At 53.1% G+C, this 26735-nt stretch overlaps 1 protein-coding gene and 1 long non-coding RNA gene across 7 annotated transcripts; both read left to right on the plus strand.

The window, feature by feature from the left end:
- Nucleotides 1–5490: 5490 nt before the first annotated feature.
- LOC100821253 (protein ECERIFERUM 3) lies at nt 5491–11954 on the plus strand. The gene is made up of 9 exons (XM_003578100.4): nt 5491–6063; nt 6166–6386; nt 6513–6745; nt 6847–7066; nt 7590–7711; nt 10294–10547; nt 10651–10758; nt 10894–11100; nt 11203–11954. Exons 1-9 carry the CDS (start codon nt 6010–6012, stop codon nt 11641–11643), a joined length of 1860 nt encoding a protein of 619 aa, XP_003578148.1. The 5' UTR covers nt 5491–6009; the 3' UTR covers nt 11644–11954.
- A 975-nt stretch (nt 11955–12929) lies between these two features.
- On the plus strand, nt 12930–16797 carry LOC100833513. Of its 6 annotated transcripts, none has more exons than XR_732568.3 (4): nt 12930–13072; nt 13432–16095; nt 16238–16303; nt 16382–16797. It is a non-coding gene; the product is annotated as an uncharacterized LOC100833513 (long non-coding RNA). The 6 variants fall into 6 exon arrangements; XR_732571.3 differs by having other exon boundaries at nt 13432–15707; nt 15841–16095; nt 16238–16797; XR_732570.3 differs by having other exon boundaries at nt 13432–15192; nt 15531–16095; nt 16238–16797.
- The last annotated feature ends 9938 nt before the right edge of the window (nt 16798–26735 follow it).

The following is a 26735-nucleotide window of genomic DNA, read 5'->3' on the forward strand; positions in this document are numbered from 1 at the left end:
AAACCACTGCCGAGTCAGTACCAGTTGCACAATCTCCACCTGCTTGGTCGGCGACCGAGTGGATCTGAGCACCAGCGAGTCAACGAGTGTTGTTACCCAATGCATCTAGTTGAAGGGTGTCACACACCGAGACAACGCTGCAGATCTCAACCTCACCGGTTGAAGAATCTGCCATCACTGCGAGCTAGTCCACAAAAGTTATCGAAGGGCGTTGCGACACCGAGTCTAGACCACAAACACGAACCTTGACCGCGAGCTCAAGAGTCAAGAGCCATGATGACCGAGAACTATGTGAAGCGTAGTGTGCAGACTATGCCGACGAAGGGTGATGGGCAGCCGAGACTTCACTAAGGCAGTGTTTGGTTGGGGGAATCAAGTGGAACGAAGTGGAATGGTTCCAGTTTTGGAGGTGGTTTCAGCGTTTGGTTGAAAGAATAGAGAAAATTGGCATGGAACAAAATGGTTCCACAGTTGGGAATATACCCCTCAGATTCGAAACGAACCGATTCCTCAAAAAACAAGGAATCATCTCGTTCCACCTCTCTCGCAGGAAAGATTGGACTACCGGCCCTCTCTCTTTCTATTCTCACCCGGCGCTCTCTCTCCCATGGCAGCTGCCCCTACTTCCATCCCCCATAGATCTGGGCGCCACACAACCTCCGGACTCCCTCATCGGCCAGATCTGGTCCAACCCTGCGGCGGTGGAGGAGGGAAACGACGTGGAAGCAGTTTCGGTCGGCGGCAGCGGAGGAAGGTCGTGAAGGGGAGAGGAGGCCGGCAACTTGGAGGAGAACGACGAGGTCTGCCCGGTGGAGTGCGTGACCGCATTCAAGACGGATGAGGAGTTCACCTGCTTCCTAGAGCGGTCGAGGGCGACGGGCGCGCTGCTGGTGGTGGACTTCTTCCGGCCGTCGTGTGGCAGCTGCAACTACATCGAGCAGGGCTTCATGAAGCGCTGCAAGCGCTCCGGTGACGACGGTTCCCTCGTCATCTTCCTCAAGCACAAGTGCACAACGTCTTGTTGGTTGGTACTAATTGATTTGGAGCGGCCGAGTACTAATTCACTAAATGTAGAGCAAGCTTAATTAGCTTTCCTTCCAACGAGCCCTAAATTAACGAAACAACATCTTCATTCCATAATAATTGATGCTCTTCCGTGAATGTGTTGTATGGAAACATTAATACGGGTTGTTCTTATATCAGCTCTACTATTTTGTTATGGTTGATGTATTATTATGTAAAAATTGTTGATGTGGAAAATACAAAATAAGTGCTGACATTTTTTTACTATTGTAAAAATTATATAAATAGCTATATTCTCGTACTCACAGTCATATTGATAATCTCACCAGGGGTGAGTGCATCTTGACCATCTCATTTCATCTTCTTAACCAAACACAAAATAGAACCATTCTACTCCGTTCCATCTCCTCAACCAAACACCAAACCGGAACCTATAAGAATGGAACGGAACGGAATGGAACGGTTCCATTCCATTCCACACCACTCTGGAACCAAACACAACCTAAGAACACGAAACTTACTTGCAAGCATCGACCACTGCAAAGGGGCATCCTCCTCCCAATAGGGGCCTAACCGAAAGTTATCGGGGAAGTGACGCTAGCATGCGCGTCTGACTAGGAAACAACACTAACACATACATAGGAAGGAGATGGAAGCCAGCATAGCTAAGCAAATTCGACTAGGGATGTCTCTCCGTCCCATAAACGCAAACTCACGATGGACCAAGAGTAAAGAAGCAACATCTTCAAGAAGGAAAAGACACAAAAGCGACTCCGCTGCCGATCCGAGAAACCGGATCTAGGGTCCCCCAAAATCATGGATGCTCTCTTGGAATCCAAAATAGACGCCCTCCAAGGAGGTGAACGGCGCCTGGAAGAGTCGCCCCATCATAGGCACAGTAGCCCCATATTTCTCCGTGAATTCCAGGAACCGAGCACATATCCATCATATTGGAATCAAGGGAAGTGAATCATACCATGGCAGCCCAGAAAAATGGCCGGATCCGCCGGCACGAACTAGAAGCGGCGCATGACCACCGGCCCACAACGGCGGTTGCCTAGCTTGGATCTGAGACGCTTGAAGCCGGATTTGGATGAGAGGGTGCATGTGACCTCCCTGACGCCCCTGTCCCCGGCTGTTACCGTAGGATGCCGCAGAGCGACGGAAGGCCCGCAGGCTGGAGCCCTTCGTGGGGAGGCGGTGGCAACTTCACCCCTGGTGCTTGCGGTGGAGAAAGACCAACTTGGGCAGGATTCAGGCCACGGGCAGGAGGGGCCGGATCGGGCCACTAGATATGGAGCGAGCTCCTGCCGTGGACAAGGCAGCAGGCCACGTTGGAGCTAGGCGGCGTCCCGAATCTGGCCGCACGGGAGGCCGCCGCCACGAGGCCCGCCCTTCGCCGATTGCTGAGCCGAGGGACTTATCCTGGAGACGCGGAGGAGGGAGAGCTTGATGGCGAGTCTGGCGGCGGGAACTCGTCGATCAGGAGGTACGGGCGACAAGGCAGGGGGCCAGTGCTAGCTAGGCGGTCGCTCCGCAGCCGCCATCGGTTGTGCGAGCTTAGCCCGGTGGCTTCCTTTGGCGATGGTGAGGGGGTTGAGAGGACGGCGAGGAGCTTTTTTCGGGGTTGGCCGCGGTCGCCTCCGGAGCCACCAGGAGCGACCCGAGAGGCCCTAGTTTTTTTTTCCAATATCACTTACTCCCTCCAACTCATAATAAGTGCAGGTGGTTTTGTAAACTTTGTACTAAATCAGAGACACTTATTTCGGATGTGAGGGTGACGTGGTTATGACCACCTCATCTTTGGCATACCCACTACGGCCCAGCATGAAGCTCACTCAGGAACCTACTACGACTCCAAGAGTCCTGATGCCTAATCTTGCGACTCAAGACAAGTAAGTTTAAACATAGTATATCTCTTCATGATGTAACTGACTTGGACTCTACTCGAGACCTGGCCTCCTGCATATATAAAGGACTAGGAGGGGGAGCCAAGGAGGACAACTCCCTCTCCCCCGAGAGACACAATCCCTCGTAGAAGCCGCCTAGATGCACTCGCTAGATCTCATCTGCGCACCATAGCCTCCGCGGCACACTTGTAATCTCTCCATCATACAAGATCAGACAAGCAGGACGTAGGGGTATTACCTTCCGAGGGCCCCGAACCTAGATAAATCATGTCCCCTGTGTCCTTGTTAGCCGACGGGATCGCCAACACACACGCATGTCGTTCTCCCTAAACACAAAACCCTTCAACATGGGCATTGTCGAAGTCACGACTTCGTCAGAGGGAGTAATTAAGACTTCTAGGATAGCCCCAAATAAGGCCGAGGAACAAATTCTTGGTTGTTCTTCCTCTCGAATTCCTCTTACCCAATAGAATATCAATGTTGAAATTGTTGCCCATAAAAAAGTTACACAACGAGTAATTAGGTTTTGAGAATCAAAATGTATAGATATTTTGAGAATACTTCTATAAATGATTAGTCATAATTATAGTGAGGTCGGCACTTGCGAAAGTTTGTTGTCAAGAAAAGTTCATAGAGAAGTAGGACAGTGCAGCGCATGAATTGACACGACAATCGAGTATGCTAAGAATTCGACACATACTGCCTTCTTTCAGGCCATTTTCGTGAAAACTGTTTCCTTAGAGCATCCTCAGGTCTGAGGCCAAAAATCGTCTCCACCAGCTTGTGTATATGCTTGTGTACAAGTAGACGATGTCTAAATTCACCTCCACGACGTCCACATTTGGACTACGAAGCCACGCCGTCCAAATCCATCGCGCTTGCCACGGGGGAGTCCGAGGAGGGAGAGGGCGCCGCTGATTCGAGCGCACGGCCGCAAGGTTGGGGGAGGCAGGGGCGCCGCCGCCTGGGAAATATTGGGGAGGGGAGGGGGCGCCACCATGGGAGAACGGGAGGGGCGCCTCCACGGGGGAGTCCGAGGAGGGAGCGCCGTCGCGGGCTCGGGCGCGCAGCCGCAGGTTTGGGGGGTGCAGGGTCGCCGCCGCCTGGGAGATGGAGGAGGGGAGGGAGCGCCGCCGCGGGCGAGATGGAGGAGCGGAGGTGCGCCGTTGCTGGGGAGGGGAGGGTGTGGAGGAGGGACAGGAGCGCCGCCGATGGAGGAGGGGAGGGGGTGGTGCTGCCGCTGCTCGTGGCCGGTGAGGAAGAAGGGGCTGCTGAGGGAGATGGAGGATGGGAGGGAGGACACCGATGGGAAGATGAGGATGGGCCGGTGCTGTGCTGCTCATGGGACGAAGGGAGAAGAATAATGGTATATACTATTATAATATAGGAGAAAGAATATACATAACCTATAGATCTAGACATGCTGATGAAAAATTAGAAGACGTTGATAAAAGAAAAATTTAGACCATTGTCTATATCTTCATATAGACAACCGAATATACACGAGATGCTCTTACTTCTTAGGTTGTCTGGAATGATCGTACTAAAGCATCCGTCTCTGGATCGAGTTGTACCTTAATCTCTCTCCCTTTCTCTGTCTCTCACTCTCTTTCCCCTGAAATTATACTCCTACTAGCTACTAACCCCTTAGTTAAAATTCGCATACGTGTGTTTCCATCGGGTGCCATTAATGCAAAACGTAGAAAATCCACTGCCCCATCCGCTCATTCCCGCGCGTGGAGCACTGGAGCGCGGTCTAAACCAGGTAATTAAAGACGCGTACTTGTGTGCCTGGCAGGAAAAAGAAAGAAAGACAGTACTCCTACGTACCCTCCCATTCTCCAAATCAAACATGTGTACTTGTGGCCTATTAAGCTCGGGCGAGCCGGCGATCGGGCGACGTGTCCTATATCCTTCCATTCCCGGCCCAAAGTTGAGTCCATCCTCCAAATTTGCGAGGCCAACCAATGCAACGTACGACACGGCTCGCCGATCAAATTTGGCCACGCTACGTCGTTGTGCCGGTCGTCAACACAACACTTCCGCTTGGCCGTCGTCGTACAAGCAGAGAAAGCTCTCCGCTGCGACCGGGGCCACTAGCAGCTAGCGAAAGCTTTATTTTTGGAAACGGAAATGCTGAAAGCTTGGGTCGCGCCATCAATGCCGATAGCGCGATCTCAGGTAGTTGGCTGGCTCCCCGGTCCGCCGGCTTCCGCTACCAGTCGGACTACTGCAGCTAGTAGATGCGTGCCGAATTAATTCCCGCGAATGCTGCATGCAACGCCCCTCTACGCGATCCGCCCAGCGGTTCAGCGCCACCAGAATTAAGACGACCGATCCGATTGACGACGCTCTTCCACACAAACGAAACTGGTGAACGCATCACGCGTGCGTACGTACGTCCCGCTGCCTGCAAGTGCAACCACATGTGACGTGACGCGCCGGGCATACAGGGCCGATCGATCCAAGACTTTCAAATTATTAAAGCCAGGCGCGACCTAAGAAAAAAATCATGCAGCTAGCTAGCCTGGTTGTACGCACGCGCTCCATCGAATCGATCTGCTACTAAAAAAGCATCGATCATGTCGCTCCCATAACATTATGGTATCGATCTCCATCCGCCCCTTTGAATTTCCCGGTTGCCCTTCCCGGCCTGTACGTACTCCCTGATCATATTAACTCCGTCTGGTTGGGGCAGGGCCGGGCCGGTACGTATGGCGGTGGTGGAGGTGACCGATACTAATTTCTTAGCTAGAGCTTGCCTGATTGAATGGCTGTACTCCATAGTTACGTATACCTTTCCCTTTGCTCCCCTCGACCCACGCATCTAGTTCCACTAGCTTCACGCGCGTATATAAACCTACGGACTTTTGAGTGATCGGCCAGCCGCGTGGTGCAAACCACAACACACAATCTGCACCGTACGTCTTCCATCCTAATTCCATTCCCTCCTCACGCCTCTCGCCAGCTCTCCCTCTCCCACAGCTTAATTCTCGAACCGGAGATATATTGCTTCCGTAGCCGAACCAGAGTTCAGAGCGGAAGAGCCAAGAGCCGGGATCGAACCAGCGTACGCATGGGTGCCGCGTTCTTGTCCTCGTGGCCATGGGATAACCTTGGCTTGTTCAAGGTACACATGTTTCTGCTAGCTTGTGATCGATCTTTGTTTTTGTTTTGAGACCCTCTGTCCGAATGCATCTGGTTCATTTTCGTGTGTGTGAATGGCTGGCAGTATGCCCTGTACGGGCCTCTGGTGGGCAAGGCCGTGGCGTCCCGGGCGTGGGAGCGCGGGAGCCCGGACCAGTGGCTCCTCCTCCTGCTCGTCCTCTTCACCCTCCGGGCATTCACCTACCAGCTCTGGAGCTCCTACAGCAACATGCTGTTCCTCACCCGCCGCCGCCGCATCGTCCGCGACGGCGTCGACTTCGCGCAGATCGACAAGGAGTGGGACTGGTACGTACTTACGGGTGCAACTCATCTGATCAGTCAATCAAGAACACCACACTTTCGATCATGCAGGAGTCCTCCTGGCTAACAAGAAGTTTGGCTCCGGCCGCCGTGTGTGTGTGTTTCTTCCAGGGACAACTTCCTGATACTGCAGATACTGATGGCGGCCACGGCGTTCTACGCCTTCCCGTCGCTGCGGGACCTCCCGCTCTGGGACGCCAAGGGGCTCCTCGTCGGCGCCCTCCTCCACGTTGTCGCCACCGAGCCCCTGTTCTACGTGGCGCACAGGGCCTTCCACAGCGGCCACCTCTTCTCCTGCTACCACGCGCTCCACCACTCCATCAAGGTGCCCACGCCCTTCACAGGTATGTAAAACATATAGTAGTATGCTTTGATTGATCGATCGTAAATCCGTTTATTGGTGATCAATCAACTAAATAACAAACACACGCGTGCGTGCGTGCAGCCGGGTTCGCGACGCCGCTGGAGCACATGGTGCTGGGCGCGCTCATGGCGTTGCCGCTCGCGGGCGCGTGCGCCGCGGGGCACGGCTCGGTGGGCCTGGCGTTCGCCTACGTGCTGGGCTTCGACTTCCTCAGGGCCATGGGCCACTGCAACGTCGAGCTGTTCCCCGCCGGCATATTCCAGGCGCTCCCGCTCCTCCGATACCTCATCTACACCCCAACGTACGTTCCCTTCGGTCTCTCCATCTACAGTGTTCTACACACAAAATAGTTTAACTATCTCCCAGAATTGAGCCTGAAAATCCAACTATGAACATTCCTAGTACTACTCCGTACTAGATTTAATTCACGATGATAATTCGCTGGACAACTACTGTACGGGGCGAATCTGATCCCAGAGATACGTGTACTTTGGCAAGTCGCAAATTAAGTACAACCCCCCGGACCCATCCACACAGACACGCGGCTCTGCTTTGCATTACTGCCGGCGCGCGCAGGCTTCGCTTCCAAACTGCTTCACTGGTCACCTGATCGACGTCCTATCTATCAACACATTGTCATTGTTCGTTCCAGGCATCCATCACAGTACAGTAGGTCGGCCGCGCTTCAGCCTCCGATCACGTGCCCAACGAGCACCGGTCGTTGTGTCGCGCCTTTTTTCGATCGATGGAATAGTATCTTCTCCCGTGCTAGCTACTAACCTGAGGCCTCGCTTTCAATTCGTACCTTGGCTTTGCTTTTGCAGGTACCACACGGTCCACCACACGGAGAAGGATGCCAACTTCTGCCTGTTCATGCCGCTGTTCGACCGCCTGGGTGGCACGCTCGACGCCAACACCTGGGAGCTGCAGAGGAAGACCAGAGCAGGTAACTAATAATATCCTTCTGGATCTTAATTACTCTCTCCAGGTTGCGGTTCCGGCGGGGTTTTACGCATGCGGCATGCGTTTCCTCGGACAATCAGGAGGACACGCATGCGTTGCGAAGCTCGAATGGGATGCGCACCGGCCTACTCTGCTGCAGGTTTAGACGCAGAAGCTTCTTAATTAGTTCCGTCTCAGTAGTAGCTGCGCTGCAACAGCGTGTTTATTCCAGATCGAGACGGACGGACGGGACCGACGTTTCTTAATTAGGACGAGAACGGGGTCACTTAAACTTGTGGTTGTGGTCTTGTGGAGGAGGAGCCGAGTCGTTGTTTCGCCTAGATGCATGCTTTCTGCAGCAATATACGCGGAAGCGGATCAGGGCCGTCTCCAGGAATTGGGGGCACTGGACCGAAATTGAAAATTTTGTTCTAAAATTGGGACGATTTCATATAACTAAATCATAACTTCATGTACTTGTATAACTTTACGATTATAATATGTCTTATTTCGCACAACATCTAAAATTATAGCAGAAACAGAATGGTAGTATACTAGTATTGGAGCAATAAACTGATCTCATTTCCTACTGAAAAGCATCATCCGTCTAGTGTTTTTTGAAATAAAATCTCCAATTATATCTTCATAATCAATCTTCGGCTTCATTTTCAAGTGCTATTGTCACCAATCCACTGAGTCTTTCTTGCATCAGAGTAGAGTGAAATAAGATTTCAACAAGTTCTAGAAAAGCTTCTTTCCGCAGAAGCAACAGTCACCGGAAATGGTTAACAAAATTCCGTACGCAATCATAGTGTTATGATATAAGGTGTAGAGAATTCGAGGTGGACCTAACACACTACGAGAGGGCCTATTCACCTATACCAACTACTTTGGTGTAGTTGATTAGTCCCTTTTTATTTCTACTTACTTAGTGCAAGCTTCCGGGCGGCAGAGCCACTCACGTTAAAGCAAGTCTTGAATCCGGGCGGCTATGCCACTCACGTTGAAACAAGACCGTTGTGATTCCGGGTGAATCCGCTCACGTTAAATCACAACTTATATGCACTAAGTACTTAGAAATAACAAGGCCTAACCGGGAGACTTATATGAACAAAGTAGTACTATTGCTTTAGGAATATTAGTACAAGAGAGAGCATACACACCTTACACTTGCTCACACCTTGTTCTCCACCTTCTTCACTTTCTTATTCTCTACTACACAAGGTGTGAGGCAAGGGCCTCTATTTATAGGACTACATGGCCATTGGATCTTTGACATGTGTCAAAATCTTAGCCATTGATACAAAATATCTAAAGCCTTCCACACACTTCTACATAAATATCTAGGTACTAGAAGGTTTCCTATTTATTTATTTTAAACTCCTATTCTAGAGTATTCCAAAGCTTCTACATAATTCTTCATGCATATCTAAACACTAGAAGGTTCCCTCTTTTATTTATTTTATATTCTAGAGTATTCCATAGTAATGTCTTCTTTTTTGTAATATTGAGAACACTCTAGAAGCTTGCATTGTATTCTCCAACATAAGGGCAGCTTCTTCAGAAAAATTAGAATATCAAGAGGATCCACAGATTCTTTCAGGAGATCTTGGAGGAAAAAATTGAGAACAAAATAGAAGAGTTAAGCAATGCCAGGAGATTACAAATTAGCGTAGCATTGTAGGTTGCAGCAAGCCAACGTCTAGCGAGGGCAGAGCCGTAGAGGGATTAGGGGACTGGAAGACAACATGCCACGGACTAAGGGCACGAAGTAATCAATTGAATCGATCAACGCAGGGCAGGACCTGGACGAGCGGCAGGGGGCAACCTGGTAGGGTGATTGCGATCGCGATATCTTCGGGAGGAGCTGTGGAGGCAGGGGCCAGCGAGTCGAAGTTGAGGCGATGGAGTAGGAGTCGAGCAGTCGAGCAGTTGCTCGCCAGTGCTATTTTTTTTTCTGATTAATACCATAACTACTTGTAGATTTGGAGGCCCATATATTTTAGAGGTCCTGAGCAGACGTGCACCTCGCGCATGCGACGGGCCTGAAGCGGATATGCCATCCCATCCGTAGCATTAAATGAAGGGTTAAATGAAGCGCTTAGCGATAAACCGTATAATAATATCAACCAGTTAATTACTCGATCGGTACTGAGTCTAGTGTCATGATGGCACGCATGGCTGGCGCAACTAGGCATATGACGTGACAGCTAGCTCGATCAGCAGTACGGCACAAACAAGTCCAACTAAACTTGCTGATCTGTTAGGTATAGTAACCGGAAGGCACGTTTAATTAGGTATGTGTTCATATTAACTGCCCATATGAAATGTAGTAATCCACCTTGTGTAGTTTTATAGACAGAACATAGCTAGGAATGAATTGAGACAAGTCATGACCGATCGAGCTCCCAAAATAGCCTGAAATGTCCGCGCATGTAGCGGCCGCGAAACAGAAGGAAATCATGGAAAAGGGAGGGTGTGCCTAGTAACAAGGGGAACAATTGAGTCAGGAGAGAGAGAGCCTGCAGCCGTCGGCGTCCGTCCCAAATATAATTCCGATATTAATTTACCGTACGTGGGTGGCAGGGGTGGACGAGGTGCCGGACTTCGTTTTCCTGGCGCACGTGGTGGACGTGATGCAGTCGATGCACGTGCCGTTCGTGATGCGCACCTTCTCGTCGACGCCGTTCGCGGTGCGGGCCTTCCTCGTGCCGCTGTGGCCCATAGCCTTCGTCTTCATGCTCATGGTGTGGGCCTGGTCCAAGACATTCGTCATCTCCTACTACCACCTCCGCGGCAAGCTGCACCAGATGTGGGCCGTCCCGAGATACGGCTTCCACGTACGTACCCGGCCCCGGCCCGTTCACTACAGCTTCTATCAGATGTGGGCTCTGAATGAATGTTCTTTGCTGACGATCGATCTCTTTGTCTACATGCATGCAGTACTTCTTGCCTTTCGCCAAGGACGGCATCAACTATCAGATCGAGCTTGCCATTCTGAGGGCTGAAAGAATGGGTGTCAAGGTCGTTAGCCTTGCAGCTCTGAACAAGGTTCGTTAATTCTTCCCTTCCAATGTCGATCAGAAGCCGGCCAAGCGCACGACGCTTGCCGGATTCAGCTGCAATGCAGACACGATGTGGCCTAATTAATTAGCTAATATAAGTACAAGTGATTGATGTGTGCAGAACGAGGCGCTCAACGGCGGTGGAACGCTCTTCGTGAACAAGCATCCGGACCTCCGCGTGCGCGTCGTCCACGGCAACACCCTGACAGCCGCGGTGATCCTCAACGAGATCCCCAAGGGCACAACCGAGGTGTTCATGACGGGCGCCACGTCCAAGCTCGGCAGGGCCATCGCGCTCTACCTGTGCCGGAAGAAAATCCGCGTCATGGTACGTAAACTAATACTGCAAACTGCGCTTACAACAGAAATCAAGTGTAATCTAATTTATTAAACGGCCAGTAGCTAATGGCACGTTCACATATATGTGCAGATGATGACGCTGTCGACGGAGCGGTTCCAGAAGATCCAGAAGGAGGCGGCGGCGGAGCACCAGCAGTACCTGGTGCAGGTGACCAAGTACCGGTCGGCGGGGCAGTGCAAGACGTGGATCGTGGGGAAATGGCTGTCGCCGCGGGAGCAGCGCTGGGCGCCGCCCGGGACGCACTTCCACCAATTCGTGGTGCCCCCGATCCTGGGCTTCCGCAGGGACTGCACCTACGGCAAGCTCGCGGCCATGCGGCTCCCCAAGGACGCCAGGGGCCTCGGCTCCTGCGAGTTCTCCCTGGAGCGCGGGGTGGTGCACGCCTGCCACGCGGGCGGCGTCGTGCACTTCCTCGAAGGCTACACGCACCACGAGGTGGGCGCCATCGACGTCGGCCGCATCGACGTCGTCTGGGAGGCGGCGCTCAAGCACGGCCTTCGCCCCGCCTGAATGCCTGATCGATCGATCTCCCCTTCGTCCAACCAGGGCCCAAAATAGGCCCAACACGTACCCAAGATCTTCGTTACTAGGCCGGATTTTTTTTTCTCGACATATGTTACAACTCGATCGTGTACGTGTGACATGTGGTGGTTCCTAATTAAACGATTCGATTTACTGCTGTGCTGTTTTGAGAGGGGGAAAAAAGTGGATGGAAGTCTAGGAGTTGTACACATATTACTACAATGTACGCATGGAAAGAGTACGCTACGGGGTTGCATGGATATACAAATACGAGAGAAAATACTATTTGCATTATCATACTGCTCAGCTTTCTTCTTTTTTGAACACCCACTACAACAAATACGCAGAACACTATCATCGGTATTCCCTGCGATTCATAATAAATATCGGCGATTTAGTACAAAGATAGTGCTAAAACTTTACTAAATCCCGACACTTATTATGCATCGGAGGAAGCTATTACAACAGAAGATGGTAGTTAATAATGTTTCGAGGTTGACGAAGCTATCTTTGGCAGCAGGGGCGGAGCTTGAGAAAAAAAAACCGAGTGCACAACTTTGACGTTCACAAGATTTTATATGCAATTTTAGCAAAAAATACTACTTAACAATAATTTGTTGTACAATTTTTAGAATAATAGGTATATTAACATAACGAAAGATGTAGCATACGGGAGGAGCCAAAATACATCATCCAAACTCAAGCACTCGCCACTCGGTAACCGTATAAAATTAACAAAACTCTAGATTTTCATGTAAAAAATAGGAAAATATTCAAATAAAATTAGTTAGATAAGAATGTTGCCTTTCAATAGGTGGTACCTTGCGTTGTGGTGGGGATGGTCGTACGTTCTGAACTTAGGCTTACTTTGCGGTACCTAAACCATATCATAATAAACTTATTACTGTACATTCAAAAGTAGAAAAGAAATTCAGCTACTCACTCACATCAATATTAATTGTATCAAATTCGTCCAAATATGGATATATTAATGTCTAAAAAGCGTCTAGATATATGTAATATTTCGACAAGTAAAATGGATCGGAGGGAGTAGCTTTTTTAAACAGAAATTCAGTTAGCTATAATCAATAAATAAAATAGACTTAAGCGAGTGCAGCATTTTTTTTGGGAGCGGAAAGTGAGTGCAGCAAAAAGAATCATTAGAACCAATCGCAAAATTTAATTCAGACTTAGTGGGCCGGTTGGTGGTATTATTAATTGGGCCCGTTTAAACTGCAATCCATAGATGCTCAGTTGGAGGCCCAGCCAAAGCCATAACGAGGAAGAGGAACCCAAACCTAAACCCAAATATCCAAACACCGAGCACGCCGATCTCCACCCGCAGCAGCGGCCGTCGGGGCTCGCCTCCCCTTCCTACCCGTTTGGTGGTTCTCGGCCGACCTTCGCGTTCCCGCAGGTTCGTACTCCTCCCCGCGTTCTCCACACATCGAGGGGTGGGAACCAGGAACTGTCGGGACTATTACTTGGTGTGCGTGTGTGTTGGGTACTTGGGTATGGAATTGGATCGGCGTAGCATTCTACTTTGCAGTTTTTGCACACAGGGTGTAGAATGAGCGCAAGCAGGGTTCTAATCAAATGTTCCTTGTTAAGATCCGATAAGAAGCTTATTTGTTCTCGCAAAAAGAAGAAGATTTTTTTCTATTGAATTGCTTGAATGAAGATTGTAATGTGTGGCAGAATACTGTTCATATTTTATGATTTTTATGTATAGTTCATATGGCAGGGATACTCATATTATACTTGTTGTATTTGCAGATTTGCATCCTTCAGGTATTGGCAATATAAGGGTAATGGAAGTTTTGTGCTCATGATCTATGTCTTAATGATGTATTTCCGTTTTGTTATGTGCCCAACTGAGCTCATCAATCGAGAATTGAGATGGCCTGTACTTCTTTTGTTCTCCGTGCTCCACCTAGAGGTATTTGTAAAATTTTATGATGCCTGGTAAGAGCCAGTACGACAGTACTCCCCTGTGTCCCATCATTGTTTGACACCAGTAATGTTTTCTTTTTGAGCTTGTTACACTGCCTTTCTAGTGATAGTCGGTAGCATTAAAAGCACATAACCTAGTTCAGCTGGCAGCATGAAAAGTGCATAGCCTACTTCATGAGACAATTTAATTATTGCACTTCCCATGTGATATATCTTTGGGTCTAATGTGGCTAGCCGTACAAATCATGAGCTTGTGGGGGCAAGCATGGACAATAATGAGATCTTGTCCTATCCAACATGGTTGATATATGACCACCGATTGTGCTGAGCTTTATTTGTGAGGTAATGGTCATGACTCAGGCCTGATATTTTCCCTGTGTGAATGTGTGATCTACAAGGATATAGTGACGCTGATTAATTGTGCGAAATATTTCATATGGAAGTACTTCATCACTGGGGTGTAAATTAGACAGGCTTAGGGCATCCCCAAAGGTAGTCAGTCACTGACTCTTTGTACTCCCCACATCACCTACAGTCAACAGTAAAAAAACTACCATGAGTTGAGTCTTAAGCTAACTCTACATGTATTGTTAACATTGAATATGATGGTGTAACATTGTCGACTCCTCGGTTGACAGAATTACAGGTCTGAATTCAGGATCAGCTCCTCATTTGCACTTGTTGGGATAAACTAGCTCGTTAATTTATATGCAAATTACGTGTAGGATGTTAAATAACCCCTGTTAGATGATGGATTTTTATGTTGCGGGTGAATATTTTTAAAGGGATCACATGCCTCAATCAATTCACAGTTCATTTTTCCCGATGATCAAAAGTTAATAGCTATATGTATCAACTTGAAATATCATCCTAATTTCGTGTTGCAATACATGTATCATGTTTTCTTGTCTTCATACCATCAGCTGTGGTAATAGAGTATTTTCATTGCCAGACTCATGTTTAACTTAAATCAAGGATATTCAAAGCCCATGAGTTCTGTGCACTAACCACATTACCATTAATCACAAGAAGCTTGATTCAGCCAATGCTCTGAGTTTGATTCCAACAGTGCTTTTCGAGTTAGGCAATCCCATGTGACTTAAAATTCAACCAAGTTTTCTGTTTAGCTAGAATCCCCAGCTTGGACAACCATTTTGCGGTCTTTTCTCTAAAATTATCAAACCAAAGCTATTAGCTTCTCCAAAATGCTAATGATGTGAAACTGTTTGCATTTGACTCTATATGTCACACGGGTTTTATCCCCGTACGAATTCAAAATGAGTATTAAAGAAATCCCAATTGGTTTGTCTAATGGACCTAGGCTTGTAAGATTAGGCTTACCCCAAAATTGAACCATTAATGGCTGGGTGCTATGTGTTTGTCGTTGGTTTTGGTTGTGCTTATTGCTGCCACTTCAGCTGAAACTTGTCTATGATAGACAATTGTGTTTATAGCTGCCACTTCAGCTGATACCTGTCTATGATGGACAGTCTAAATTGCAGTACCAGAGACACGTGCTCACACATGGATGGGCTCCATGTGTTTCAATAAAGTCATGCAGTTCCCTGGAGTTGTACCATTAAGGTACAGGGGACCTTGGCATTATAATTATATGCATCGGGTTGTACCTCATTTTCAGGGCACTTTTTGAAAGATTTGTCAACAGCCACACAGGGCTAATAGCAGGATCAGGCATTATGCTGTTTAAATAATTATATGTGATATTAGTTTTAGATTGATAGCGCATTCCCTAGCAAAAATGATTTTCCCCTGTTCCAAAAGGATCTTGCACCATACAAAGCAAGAAGAAATGTGGTTGTTGACTGGTTGCTCGTTGCCCTTGTTTTATGCGTTGCATATCTGCATCCTCTGAAAGTGTGCAGATTGTTTTTTCTGATATTCTTGTTTCTTGTTTGATGAAGGGAGTTCGATTGATCTGTGACCACGTGTGGTGCTTTGTCATTTTAGAAAATGGAAGATGAAAAGGGCAGTATGAGATGCTTGTGTGAAATGATTGTCTTGTTTGTGTTGCACATGAGAAGCTGTGATGCCAACTATTGGCCGATGTCCACACAGTGTCTGTTACTCTGGCATCTGAGGTTATGCAAAAGATCCTAGCATCACATATGAAATATGTCAGGCTTATTCAGTAGCTATAATGTTATGAGCAGCACTAGTGGTTTTTTGGCTAGCTAGCTGACGAAATATTTGTTGTGGCTATGCTGTAAATAGGGAATTTTACTATTGGGGCCAGATTAGCTGGGTTCGTTCCCGTATACTCTGGGAAAAAGTGGGTTGAGAAAAACTGATGCCAAACCAAGCCACAGAAGCACGACAGCATGTTGAAGAAATGCATTGACATTTTTGCTTCGTGTGCATCAAGTCAAGTACTGGGTGAATCAAGCGTCTTGTGATTAATGGTAATGTGGAGATGTGATAATATCACTCAAGGTGATGATGCCATGGCATGCCCACTCACATCATTTGGTGAGTATTCTTTTCTTTTTTTTGCTTTGATGTATTCTGTTTGCCGAACTCAGACTAGAAAAAATCGGTTCCCCCCAGAACTAGTCATTAGAGTAGAACGATCACGGACCGTGACTTTTAATGGAATTGTTATCTTTTGCAGGTGGGCGTATCAGAGAAGGATTGTTACTAGCACAGAGGCATGCTTGAGTTGCTTGGACATATGCATGTGTGTACGTTAGTGCGGAAATATTAAAATATTAGCAAGTTATAACATATAATTTTATTCTCCTGTTTTCTGTTTCAGTTTATTGCAGACTTGCAGTTCAATGACACAACTATATGGCACTGCATCAAACTTCAGCAAGCTGCAAACCACTTTTAGTCTGTCATGCCCAATATCTAACATGTCAGTAATATGGAAAATAGTGAAACTACTCCTTGGCATGTGTCAAAGCTTTTCACATGTTTCAGTTCAGTAGAAGTTCTGGCAATGTTGCCTTATACTGTAGCTACTCCATCTTGTGCAACCTCAACTATATGTAAGACTGTTGCAGTACTTTTAAGTTAGATTTACTTCAGAGGCAGCTCTTACAAGTTTTGGCTAATGCTGTTGGGCGTGATGGTATGCTACCATTAGAATATGATGTTAACATGTCATGTACTTCCTCCGATCCTAAATTGTTGTCGAAATATTACATGTATCTAGACATTTTTTAAGAATTGGTACATCCATATTTGGGCAAATTTGATTCAAGAATTTAGTATCAGAGGGAGCAGACTGTATTCTAGGAAAGACTTGATATGTTGGATATAGTAAGTTATCGGACTCCTCTGATCGTCCTTTTACGTGCCATGGTGTATCCACCATCAAAACTTATGAGCATTATTGCAGTTCCGTTGCTTGTTGCTGTCGGACACCTGGTTCTTAAGGGTTCACGTGAGGAGTTAGACTTTAAAGTAGCAAGTGGACAGTGGTTAGTGATGATCTGGAGAGAGACCAGTCAAGGCTTATTTACTTGCTAGCTGAAAAGATTGAGAAACATCGGCGAACACTGATTTTGGGACGCTTCATAAATGGGACGATACTAAGGTGAGATCTGTCATGAATGTAACTTCTATAATAATCATGGTATCATCTGTTGTGATTTATTGTCGCACCAGTGGCACCTGGGGTGCCACCGTTGCACGACGCGTGGGTCGCATCGACTGGGTTCCCGGAAGGATCTCACCTCGGGCGGCAGCGTGCAGTCTGCCCGGCAAGCTACCAGCCCGGCAGGACTAGCGGGGTTTCTGGGAATAATCCCGCCTGGGCACCTCCTGGGAAGGCACTTGTCGGAAGGAGGCGTTCCCGGGCGCAGGTTTCCGCCGTGAGGGCGGGGCCGAGTGAGCAGAACAGCAGCGCCACGTGGGCGCGCGGCAAGCGCCTAGTGTGCAGTTTCGTCAGGACAAGGAGTAAGGCGCACAACGCATTTAATGAGTCGACAGGAGGGACGTTATCTGTTTAGTCGGGCAAACAGTGGCTGCCCAGGGTTAGTTTTTAGGTCTTAGACCCCTAGCCGCGGGGTTGGCACTCATGCATGCATGCCAGCGCACTGAGGAGAGGCTGCTCTAGCTCCTTGCTCGCCACTTGCTATAAATGGAGGACCCCCGTCAACGGTCGAAGGGTTCGGGTCGGTTCTGTTCGGTGTTCCGGAAAAACAACCCATAGTTCAGCACTAACCCAGAGTAGTAAGCAGCACTTAGCCAAAAAGAGAGCACCCGGGGATTCTGCCCCCGGCAACCTGTAAACACTCAATCTTCAGATAATACAAGCTCAGACAAGCAGGACGTAGGGTTTTACACCTCCGGGTGGCCCGAACCTGGGTAAAAAGCGTGTGCATTCGTGTTCATTGCATTCTTACGCTTCGCATTGGCCCCGCCGGCGATCGCCGGGGCGATCCCTGTAGCCCACTGCTGAACCTAAAAGAAGGTGCCCGTGCATCTCCGGTGTCGGAGCCCCGTGCGACGACATCTAGCGCACCAGGTAGGGGGGGGGGGGGGCGTGAGGAGAGCACGCCGGTGACCGCCAGCGGTGACGTCTACACCAGCATCGGCCTCGTCTTTCTTGACGACAGAGCCGGCCACCATGCCCCCCAAGCGGGCTGGTGACTCGAGGATCGACCCACGTGCGGCCGCAGCGGCGCACACGCGGTCACACGACGTGCCACGCGCGTCGCAGGAGTAGGGTGATACTAAGCCTGCCCGAGCGCAGCGATCACAGCTGCCACCGCCGCCTCCTCGATCGTCGGCTGACAACCGGTCGAGAGGACCGGCGGCTCCCAGCACCAGAGCCAGCCGCGCGAGCGGCTACAACGCCGCCCGCGCCCTACAGCGGGGCGACCCGCGAGCCGACGAACCGCAGCAGCGGCAGCAGCCGCACGAGGAGCACGGAGCGTCGCGGGCGATGCCGACCGGCTCGTGTCCGGCTCAACCGAGGGCGTCCGGGGGTAGAGGGGAGGGCAGCCGCTCGGGAAACCGGCAGCCTCCCGCGCAAACCCTGGCGGAGGCCATCATCGCCGCGCGAGTCATGGTGCGCTACGAGCCGCCCCAGGGCACGCCGGCGCACGAGGCATGGAGCGCGGAGCTGGATGCGCTCCTCGCGCTCGCCGCCCAACAGCCACAGGGCGAGTGCGGCCCGGCAGGCTCCGGCCACGGGCAGAACCCGGGGCGCGGAGACGTGCCCCACGCCTCGTAACAAGGGGAAAACCCTCCCCCGCATGGAGGCCCGGGGGGGGGCGGGGACCCGGAGGGGTCCTCTGACTTGTCACCCACCGTCACGCGAGGTGACGCGCGCGGCATCTTGAATGCCCGCCAGCAGGAGCATCTGCGTCAGCGCCTGGAGAGCTGGCGCCGGCGCGAGGTAGAGCGCCAACGCCCGCAGGAGCAGGAGGATCCTATGAGCTCCGAGGACGGCCGCATTGCGTTCACGCACGAGTTGCGGCGGGTGACATGGCCCCGCAAGTTCCGAGCGCCTGCGCTCGGTACGTACGATGGGACCGTGAATCCCAAGGATTTCCTCCTGACCTACACGTTGGGGATGCATGCCATCGGCGCCAACGACAAGGTCAGAGCCAACTGGTTCCCGATGGTCCTGAAAGGATCAGCGAGAACCTGGCTGCTCAACCTGCCTGTTGGGTCCATCGCCACTTGGGCGGACCTGCGCGAGCAGTTTGTGAGCGCGTTCCAGGGCGGCAACAAGCGTCCGGGAACCATGGCGGAGCTGCACACTGTAGTGCAGAAGCCGGGAGAGACGCTGCGGAGCTTCTTCAACCGCTTCTCCAGTCTCTCCTACTCCATCCCGAAGGCGGAGGCTGCCGCCATCGTCAACACCTTCGCCATCAACGTCCGCGACCCCAAGATGCGCGAGAAGCTGAGCACGCATCGGATCCGGACGACGCAGGATCTGTACGCCCTGGCGCACAAGTGTGCCATGGCCGAGGAAGGGCGCTTAGCGCCCGAACTTGCAGCTAAGGCTGCCGTGAGCCCAGGCAAGGGTCGCAGAAGAAGAGTTCCCGCAAGCGCAGCGGGAAGCAAGTCCTCGCCGCAGAGTCGGGGGTTGCTGCGAGGCCTGCGAAGAAGGCCTCGCCCGGCGGCGGGTCTGGTTGCAAGCAGGGCGACGCGTCCCGCTGCCCCATCCACGCCAACTCTACCCACGACGCGCAGGACTGCCGCATCCTGCAAGGTATCAAGCAGTGGCGCGAACAGCGCCACGAGGATCGCCGGGCAGCCGGTGCCTGCTTCAACCGCGGCGACATCGGGCACCTGTCTCGAGATTGCCCGAACGACCCCAGAGCGGGGCCGAAGCCTGCCGGCGGCAACGTGGGCAGGGAGGAAGCCCAGGGGGGACGCGGCCAAGCCCACGTTGGCAGGGAGCTCCCTCCCCGGAGACGGGACAGGGCTCGTGCTGAGGAGCAGCGCGAGTCTGACTGCACTGGCAGCGACGAGCCGGGCTTCCAGGAGCCCGCAGCGTCGCCTGCATCCATGGGGGAGCTTACGCTCTCCCATCTCATGCCGCGGTGAAGCGCCTCACTCGCGACGTGTGCACGCTGTTGCTGAACGCGGAGCCGCAGCAGCCGCTGAGTTGGTCGCACGTGTTGATCACCTTCAGCGCCGACGATCACCCAGCGGGGCAGTTGGGTTCAGGGGTCATACCCTTCGTGGTCTCACCGATCATTAGCAACCTGACGGTGACCAAGGTGCTGGTGGACAACGGAGCGGGGCTGAACCTCCTGTCCGTCAGGTGAGTGGAGAAGCTGCAGTTGCCGGTGGAGCAGCTGAAGCCCACTGACCCGTTCCGGGGGGTAAACCCCAGGATCGTGCACCCTCTGGGGCGCATCACACTCTCGGTGACATTCGGGTCCCGGAAAGCGTTCAGGACCAAGCACATAGTGTTCGACGTGGCGCACACCCTGTTGCCCTACAACGGGATCCTTGGTCGGCCGGCGCTGATCAAGTTCGTGGCGGCGATGCATTGCGCCTACGGCGTGATGAAGATGCCGTCCGTGTACGGCGTCCTCTCCATCAGGTGCGACCTCAAGGACGCAGCCTGGTGTCTTGGTGAGGTCGTCAGGGCCGCCGCCGCAGCCGCCGCCGATGACGAGGACGTTGCCGGAGATGAAGGCTCGTCGGGTGACGGCCCGACATCTAAGAAGGCCCGCGCTGCCCTGCAGGAGCTTGCCGGGGGAAGCGCAGGCTCGAGCTCGTGCCCCGGCAAGGGCCAGAAGCTCCGGGAGGAGGCCGCCAAAGTGAAGAAGCTGCCCCTCCAAGCCGGCAACAAGGAGCGCACCGTCACCGTCGGTACGAATCTTACTGCCGAATAGGAAAACACCCTCATCACTTTCCTCCGGGAGAATGCCGATGTGTTTGCTTGGGAGCCGTTGGACCTTCTCGGAGTCCTTAGGGAGGTGATTGAGCATCTACTCGCGGTGCGCTCGGACGCCCGCCCCGTCAAGCAGAAGATCCGCCGGCAAGCCAGAGCGCAAAGATTTCATCAAGCAGGAGGTGGACAAGCTCAAGGCTGCAGGGGCTATCAGGGAAGTTCTGTACCCCACTTGGTTAGCTAACCCTGTAGTAGTGCCCAAGGCGGGGTATAAGCTTCGCATGTGTGTGGATTTTACTGATCTTAACCGCGCATGTCCCAAGGATCCTTTTTCTGTACCCCGTATCGATGAAATAGTTGATTCTACTGCTGGTTGCGACTTGCTGAGCTTTCTAGATGCTTTTTCCGGCAACCATCAAATTAAGATGGCGGTTGAAGACGAGGAGAAAACAGCGTTCATCACCCCGGTTGGCTGCTACTGTTACACGTGCATGCCTTTCGGGTTGAAAAACGCGGGCTCAACATTCCAGTGCACGCTGCGCGAGTGTTTGGGACCCCAGCTAGGCCGCAACGTGGAGGCCTACATGGACGATATCGTCATCAAGTCGAAGCGCGGAGACTCGCTGATTGATGACCCGCAGGAAATGTTTGATAACCTCCGCATGATCAAACTCAAGCTGAACCCTGAGAAGTGCACCTTTGGTGTAGACTCAGGCCAGCTTCTGGGTTTTTTGGTTTCGCACAGGGGGATACAAGCCAACCCGCGCAAAATATAAGCTATCGAGAAAATGGAGGCTCCCCACAAGGTGAAGGATGTCCGGCGCCTCAACGGCTGCGTTGCCGCGCGGGGCCGCTTCATCTCGAGGCTGGGCGAACGTGCCCTGCCTTTCTTCAAGGTGATGAAGCAGAAGGGCCCAATTGATTGGACCCCCGAGGCCGAGGCAGCGTTCCAGGATCTCAAGCAGTACCTGGTGTCGTCGCCCGTCCTCGTCGCCCCTAAGCCGGGCGAGCCGCTGTTACTCTACCTAACAGCGACTGACTAGGTGGTCAGCTCGATGCTGGTTGCTAAAAGGGAGGAAGACGTTCCGGAGACTGAGGCTATGGGGCAGGGGGCTGAACGGCCCCCGGCAACCGCCTTGGACCCAGGGACCACCCTCGAGCCGGCAGCGTCGGCACCGCGCAAGCGGCTCGGGGAGCACCTAGTGTACTTCGTCAGCACGGTGCCGCGCAACGCCTGTACAAGGTACCAGAAGCTCCTCCTGGGGATTCTGCTCGCGTCCCGCAAGCTGCGCCACTACTTTCAGGCGCACCGCGTCACGGTGGTGTCGGGGTTCTGCCTTGAGCGAGCCCTCACCAACCGTGAAGCCACCGGGAGGATGGCCGAGTGGAGGATGGAGCTGTCGGAGTTCGATCTGCACTTCACCAACTCCAAGAGCATCAAGAGTGCGGCCCTGGTAGACTTCGTCGTGGAGTGGACGTCGACGGGTGTAGAACAGGAGGAGCCGGAGACCAGCCTGTCGGGCAGGCTGGACGAGGGCCCCTTGATCCTGTACTTTGACAGCGCGTTCAGCCTCCAAGGAGCTGGCGCTGGGGTCGTCATCGAGTCACCGACGGGAGATCAGTTGAGGTTTGCTATCCAACTCAATTTCCCGAACTCCACTAACAACACGGCAGAGTACGAGGGTTTGCTCGCCGGGTTGCGGGCAGCTATGGCCCTGGACATCAAGCGCCTGGTCGTTCGCGGGGACTCCCAGCTCGTGATCAACCAGATTAACAAGGACTACGACTGCCCGCAGATGGCACCGTACGTGGAGGAAGTCGGCAAGTTAGAACGCAAGTTCAAGGGTTTGCGATTCGAACACGTCAAGCGGAAGGACAACTTCGCGGCTGACGAGCTATCCAAGATGGCAGTAGAACGCCGGAAGTCTCCGGCGGGGGTGTTCTGGCACAGGCAAGCTGCGTCCTCAGTCGCCCCCGAGCTGGCTGCCGGGGAAGCCCCTCCGGCAACCGAAGGAAACCCCGCAACAGCAGGGGTCCATGCCGCTGACGTAGCGGCATGCGTTGGCAGGGAAACCCCTCTCTGGGCGGTGGAAATCGCCCGTTACCTGAAGGGACAGGCCCTCCCGGAAGACAACGTCGCCGCGGAGCGAGTGGCCTGGCAAGCCAAAATGTACGCCGTGGTGGACGGGAACCTCTACCGCAGGCACGCAAATGGAGTCAAGCGCCTCTGCGTGCCCCAAGATGAAGAGCGCGCACTGTTGGAGGAGATACATCGAGGCACATGCTCCCACCATGTGGCCTCCTGGGCGCTGGCCGGCGAGGCGTTTCGGCACGGTTTCTACTGGCCCACGGCCCTGGCCGACGGGGAGCAGATGGTGAAGACGTGTGAGGCGTGCCAGTTCCACGCGAAGAAGAGCAACCAGCCGGCGGGCCCTGCAGGTCATCCCGTCCTCGTGGCCATTCGCGGTCTGGGGGCTGGACATCGTCGGCAAGCTGCCGAGAGTGGTTGGCGGCTACGAGTACTTGCTCGTGGCCATCGACAAATTATCCAAGTGGGTGGAAGTGGAACCAGTGCGGAAGGTGACCGCCCAGGCGGCCATCAAGTTCTTCAAGAGCATTGTGTGCCGGTTTGGTGTGCCTAACGGCATCATCACCGATAACGGCACGCAATTCACGAGCGCGGTGTTCCAGGCCTATTGCGAGGGCATGGGCACCAAGATACACTTTGTGTCTGTTGCTCACCCAAGGAGTAACGGGCAGGCGGAGCGAGCCAACACGGAAGTGCTGCGGGGGCTCAAGACGAGAACCTTTGACAAGCTCAAAGGCCACGGGAAACACTGGGTCGAAGAACTCCAGCCCGTGCTATGGTCAATAAGGACCACACCTAGTAGGGCAACGGGCGAAAATCCTTTCGCCCTTGTCTACGTGGCAGAAGCGGTACTGCCCCTCGAGCTCAAGCACGGATCTTCCCGAGTACGCGCGTACGGCAACTCCAGCCAACACGAGCAAAGGGTTGACGATCTGAACTTCATCGAAGAGCTTCGATGCCGGGCTGCTGTGCGAGCCGCACGCTACCAGCAGGGACTCCGTCGTTATCACAACAAGCGAGTCCGTCCCCGGGGGCTCGAGAACGGAGACCTTGTCCTGCGCCGGATACAAGGAACGAAGGCCGAGAACAAGTTGACTCCGAAATGGGAGGGCCCCTTCCGGGTAGTGCAGGTGACCAAGCCGGGGGCTGTCCGGCTGGAAACCGAAAAAGGCTTGCCGGTGCAAAATAGCTGGAATATTGAGCACTTGCGCAAGTTCTACCCGTGAAGCGGCGGAGCCCGACCCTCAGGTGATGCCGCCGATGCATACCTCTCGAACTAGTGTAGCAGGGCAGCCCCCGTGTGTAAACCACTAGTTACAGTGAATAAAGATAAGTGATGTTTCCTGAATATTAAGTTTGCCTCGTTTATTTGCATATTCCTTTCACTTCTGTCTCCTGCTTTAGGTGCACAGAAGTCTCTTTCCATACTTGGTTGTGAGCAAGGGGCTGCCGGAGCCTTGAAAACGTTAACCCGTGGGCGGATCACTCCGGCACGGGGCATGCAGTTGCCGGGTTTCCGGCAACGTGCATCACGGCACGCAGTTGCCGGGCTTCCCGCAACGTGCATCATGGCATGCAGTTGCCGGGCTTCTCGCAACTTGCATCACGCAGTCGCTGCGTCTGGAAAATAAAAGTGCTCACATCCAAGTTTGGCATTGACCCTTCTGTGCCCACGGGCTGGGAGGCAGGAGAGTTATCTGTACTGCGCTGTGTTTTCGTGAATTTCGAAAAAAATTTGTAGCATCTCGGGCTTGGTAAGAATCTAATGTGCAGGGTAAAGGTGGAATCTTGCGCACTGTAATGCTCGTGGACCGCCCACGGGTCGCGGCGTGTAGCAGCGTCTTGTGGTGCGGAGCGACCGCATCACGAGAGACTCGATGCACTTCGAGGCCCCCGATTCAGGAGGAAACCGCCACGTGTGCCACGACAACTTGGCATGCGGAGTGGCGAAGGCCGTACCGCACTCCAAGAGGCGGGGCGCCACGTATGCTGCGTTGACTTGGCACGCGTGGTGGCAAGCCCCTCCCCCCCGCCTATAAAAGGGGCGCCCTGGCTGTGGAACAGCTCAGAGCACAGCCAAGAGGCTGCGAAGGTGGACGGTGCCACAGAGGCGCGATGGTGGTGCATGCCATCAGCGCCCAGCGCCGACGGGTGCACCACCGTCACGCCCTTGCCGCATCCCTCCACCGAGCCCACTCTGAGGGGTGCCGCAGAGACACGGTGGTGGCGCATCCCACCCGCGCTCGGCACCGGTGGGTGCACTGCCGCCATGTCCTTGCCACACCTCCTCTAGTGAGCGGCTCCGGTGCGAGGGTTGCCGCGGAGGCACTGTGGTGGTGCATTCCATCAGCGCTCAGCACTGACGAGTGCACTACCGCAGTGCCCCTGCCGCATCCCTCCAGAGGGTATCTCCGCAGGGAGCGAGGGTTACCGCGGAGACACTATGGTGGTGCATGCCATCAACGCTCAGCGCCGACGGGTGCACTGCCATAGTGTCCCTATCGTACCCCTCCAGAGGGCGCCTCTAGAGGCGAGGGTTGTCACGAGGACGTTGTGATGGCGCCGGTGCCGGCGTTCGCCGTTCACTCCGGCCCACCACAACGTCCCTGCTGCATCCCTCTGGTAGACTTTCCCCAAGCAGCGAGGGCTGCTGCGGGGATGCCGTGATGTCTTCGCCACCCGCGTGCCGGTGGTGGCGAGAATGTCACGGCATCCCTACTGCACCCCTCGGAGCAGGTTCCTCCGAAAGCAAGGGCTCTTCCAAAGGCGAGGGTCGCTGCGGAGACGCGGCGGTAGCATCATCATCGGTGCTTGTCGCCGGCGGCGATCCTGCTGCGGCGTTCCTGCCGCATCCCTCAAACAGGCTCTCTCAAGGGCGGCGCATCAGGCGCACACCTTCGGCAAGCGTACCGAGCACGAGACCGAATAAAAAGCTAAGTGCTTGAACCTGAACGATAGACTCTCTGAGAACTAAACGTAACTGAACGCTGCCTCGCCAGGTGTGGCCCCGAAACCTGTGTGTGGCCGGGGTGTTAGAGGGACGCTTGCGGGGGGAGTGTGCTCCCCGTGCGGCTTCCGGGTCCGTCCCGGGAGGGCATGGCTTGCAGTAGTTACCCCGCAAGTGGAGTGGCTCGCCGCTGCTGCTTGACCCCAGGTCGGCACTGCGGGTCCGTCCCGCGTCCTTGGTCCGGTCAAGAGTGAGGCGCGCGAGTCCCCGGCAACACAAAGCACAACACACAAGGGCGAAGGGATCCACCCCGCGAGGCAGCCTCGGGAACAAGGAACAAGGGTTAAACATGACTAAAGAGCTGGATTAACAAAGTAGCAAATGATTACATGAACTAATGAAACGGTAATTGTTCAAACGGCGCCAAGCGCCATGCTTGCAGGAACGAAAACAAAAGAAGGTAAACAAGGAAACGGCAAGGGCCAGTAAGTGGTTGCGGCGGCTAGTTGCCGGCATCCTCCGTCGGTGGCTCCGGGGACGGCTCGGGGTCCGGCTTCCGCTGCATCCACTCGACGACCTCGTCGACGAACCCTTTCACCGCCTGGGTGTGGGTAGGTTCGTCCTCGCTGTCCGACCAGGCGTCCAGCAGCGTCTCGAAGGGGAACTCCGGATCCCGGAGGTGCACCCTCAGAAGGATCGTCCCGGCAACCTCCCGGGCGCAGTTGGCAACCTCGTCAGCGCCGAACTTGGCGATCCAGACGTCG

Source organism: Brachypodium distachyon, chromosome 4 (genome assembly GCF_000005505.3).
Source record: "Brachypodium distachyon strain Bd21 chromosome 4, Brachypodium_distachyon_v3.0, whole genome shotgun sequence".
NCBI lineage: Eukaryota > Viridiplantae > Streptophyta > Magnoliopsida > Poales > Poaceae > Brachypodium > Brachypodium distachyon.

Excerpts from the sequence above, each read along its gene's own strand:
- LOC100821253 (XM_003578100.4), top strand. The coding sequence starts at position 6,010 with ATGGGTGCCGCGTTCTTGTCCTCGTGGCCATGGGATAACCTTGGCTTG. Across the intron at positions 10,548-10,650 it reads TCCCGAGATACGGCTTCCAC|TACTTCTTGCCTTTCGCCAA; the intron begins GTACGTACCCGG and ends ACATGCATGCAG. Across the intron at positions 10,759-10,893 it reads GCCTTGCAGCTCTGAACAAG|AACGAGGCGCTCAACGGCGG; the intron begins GTTCGTTAATTC and ends TGATGTGTGCAG.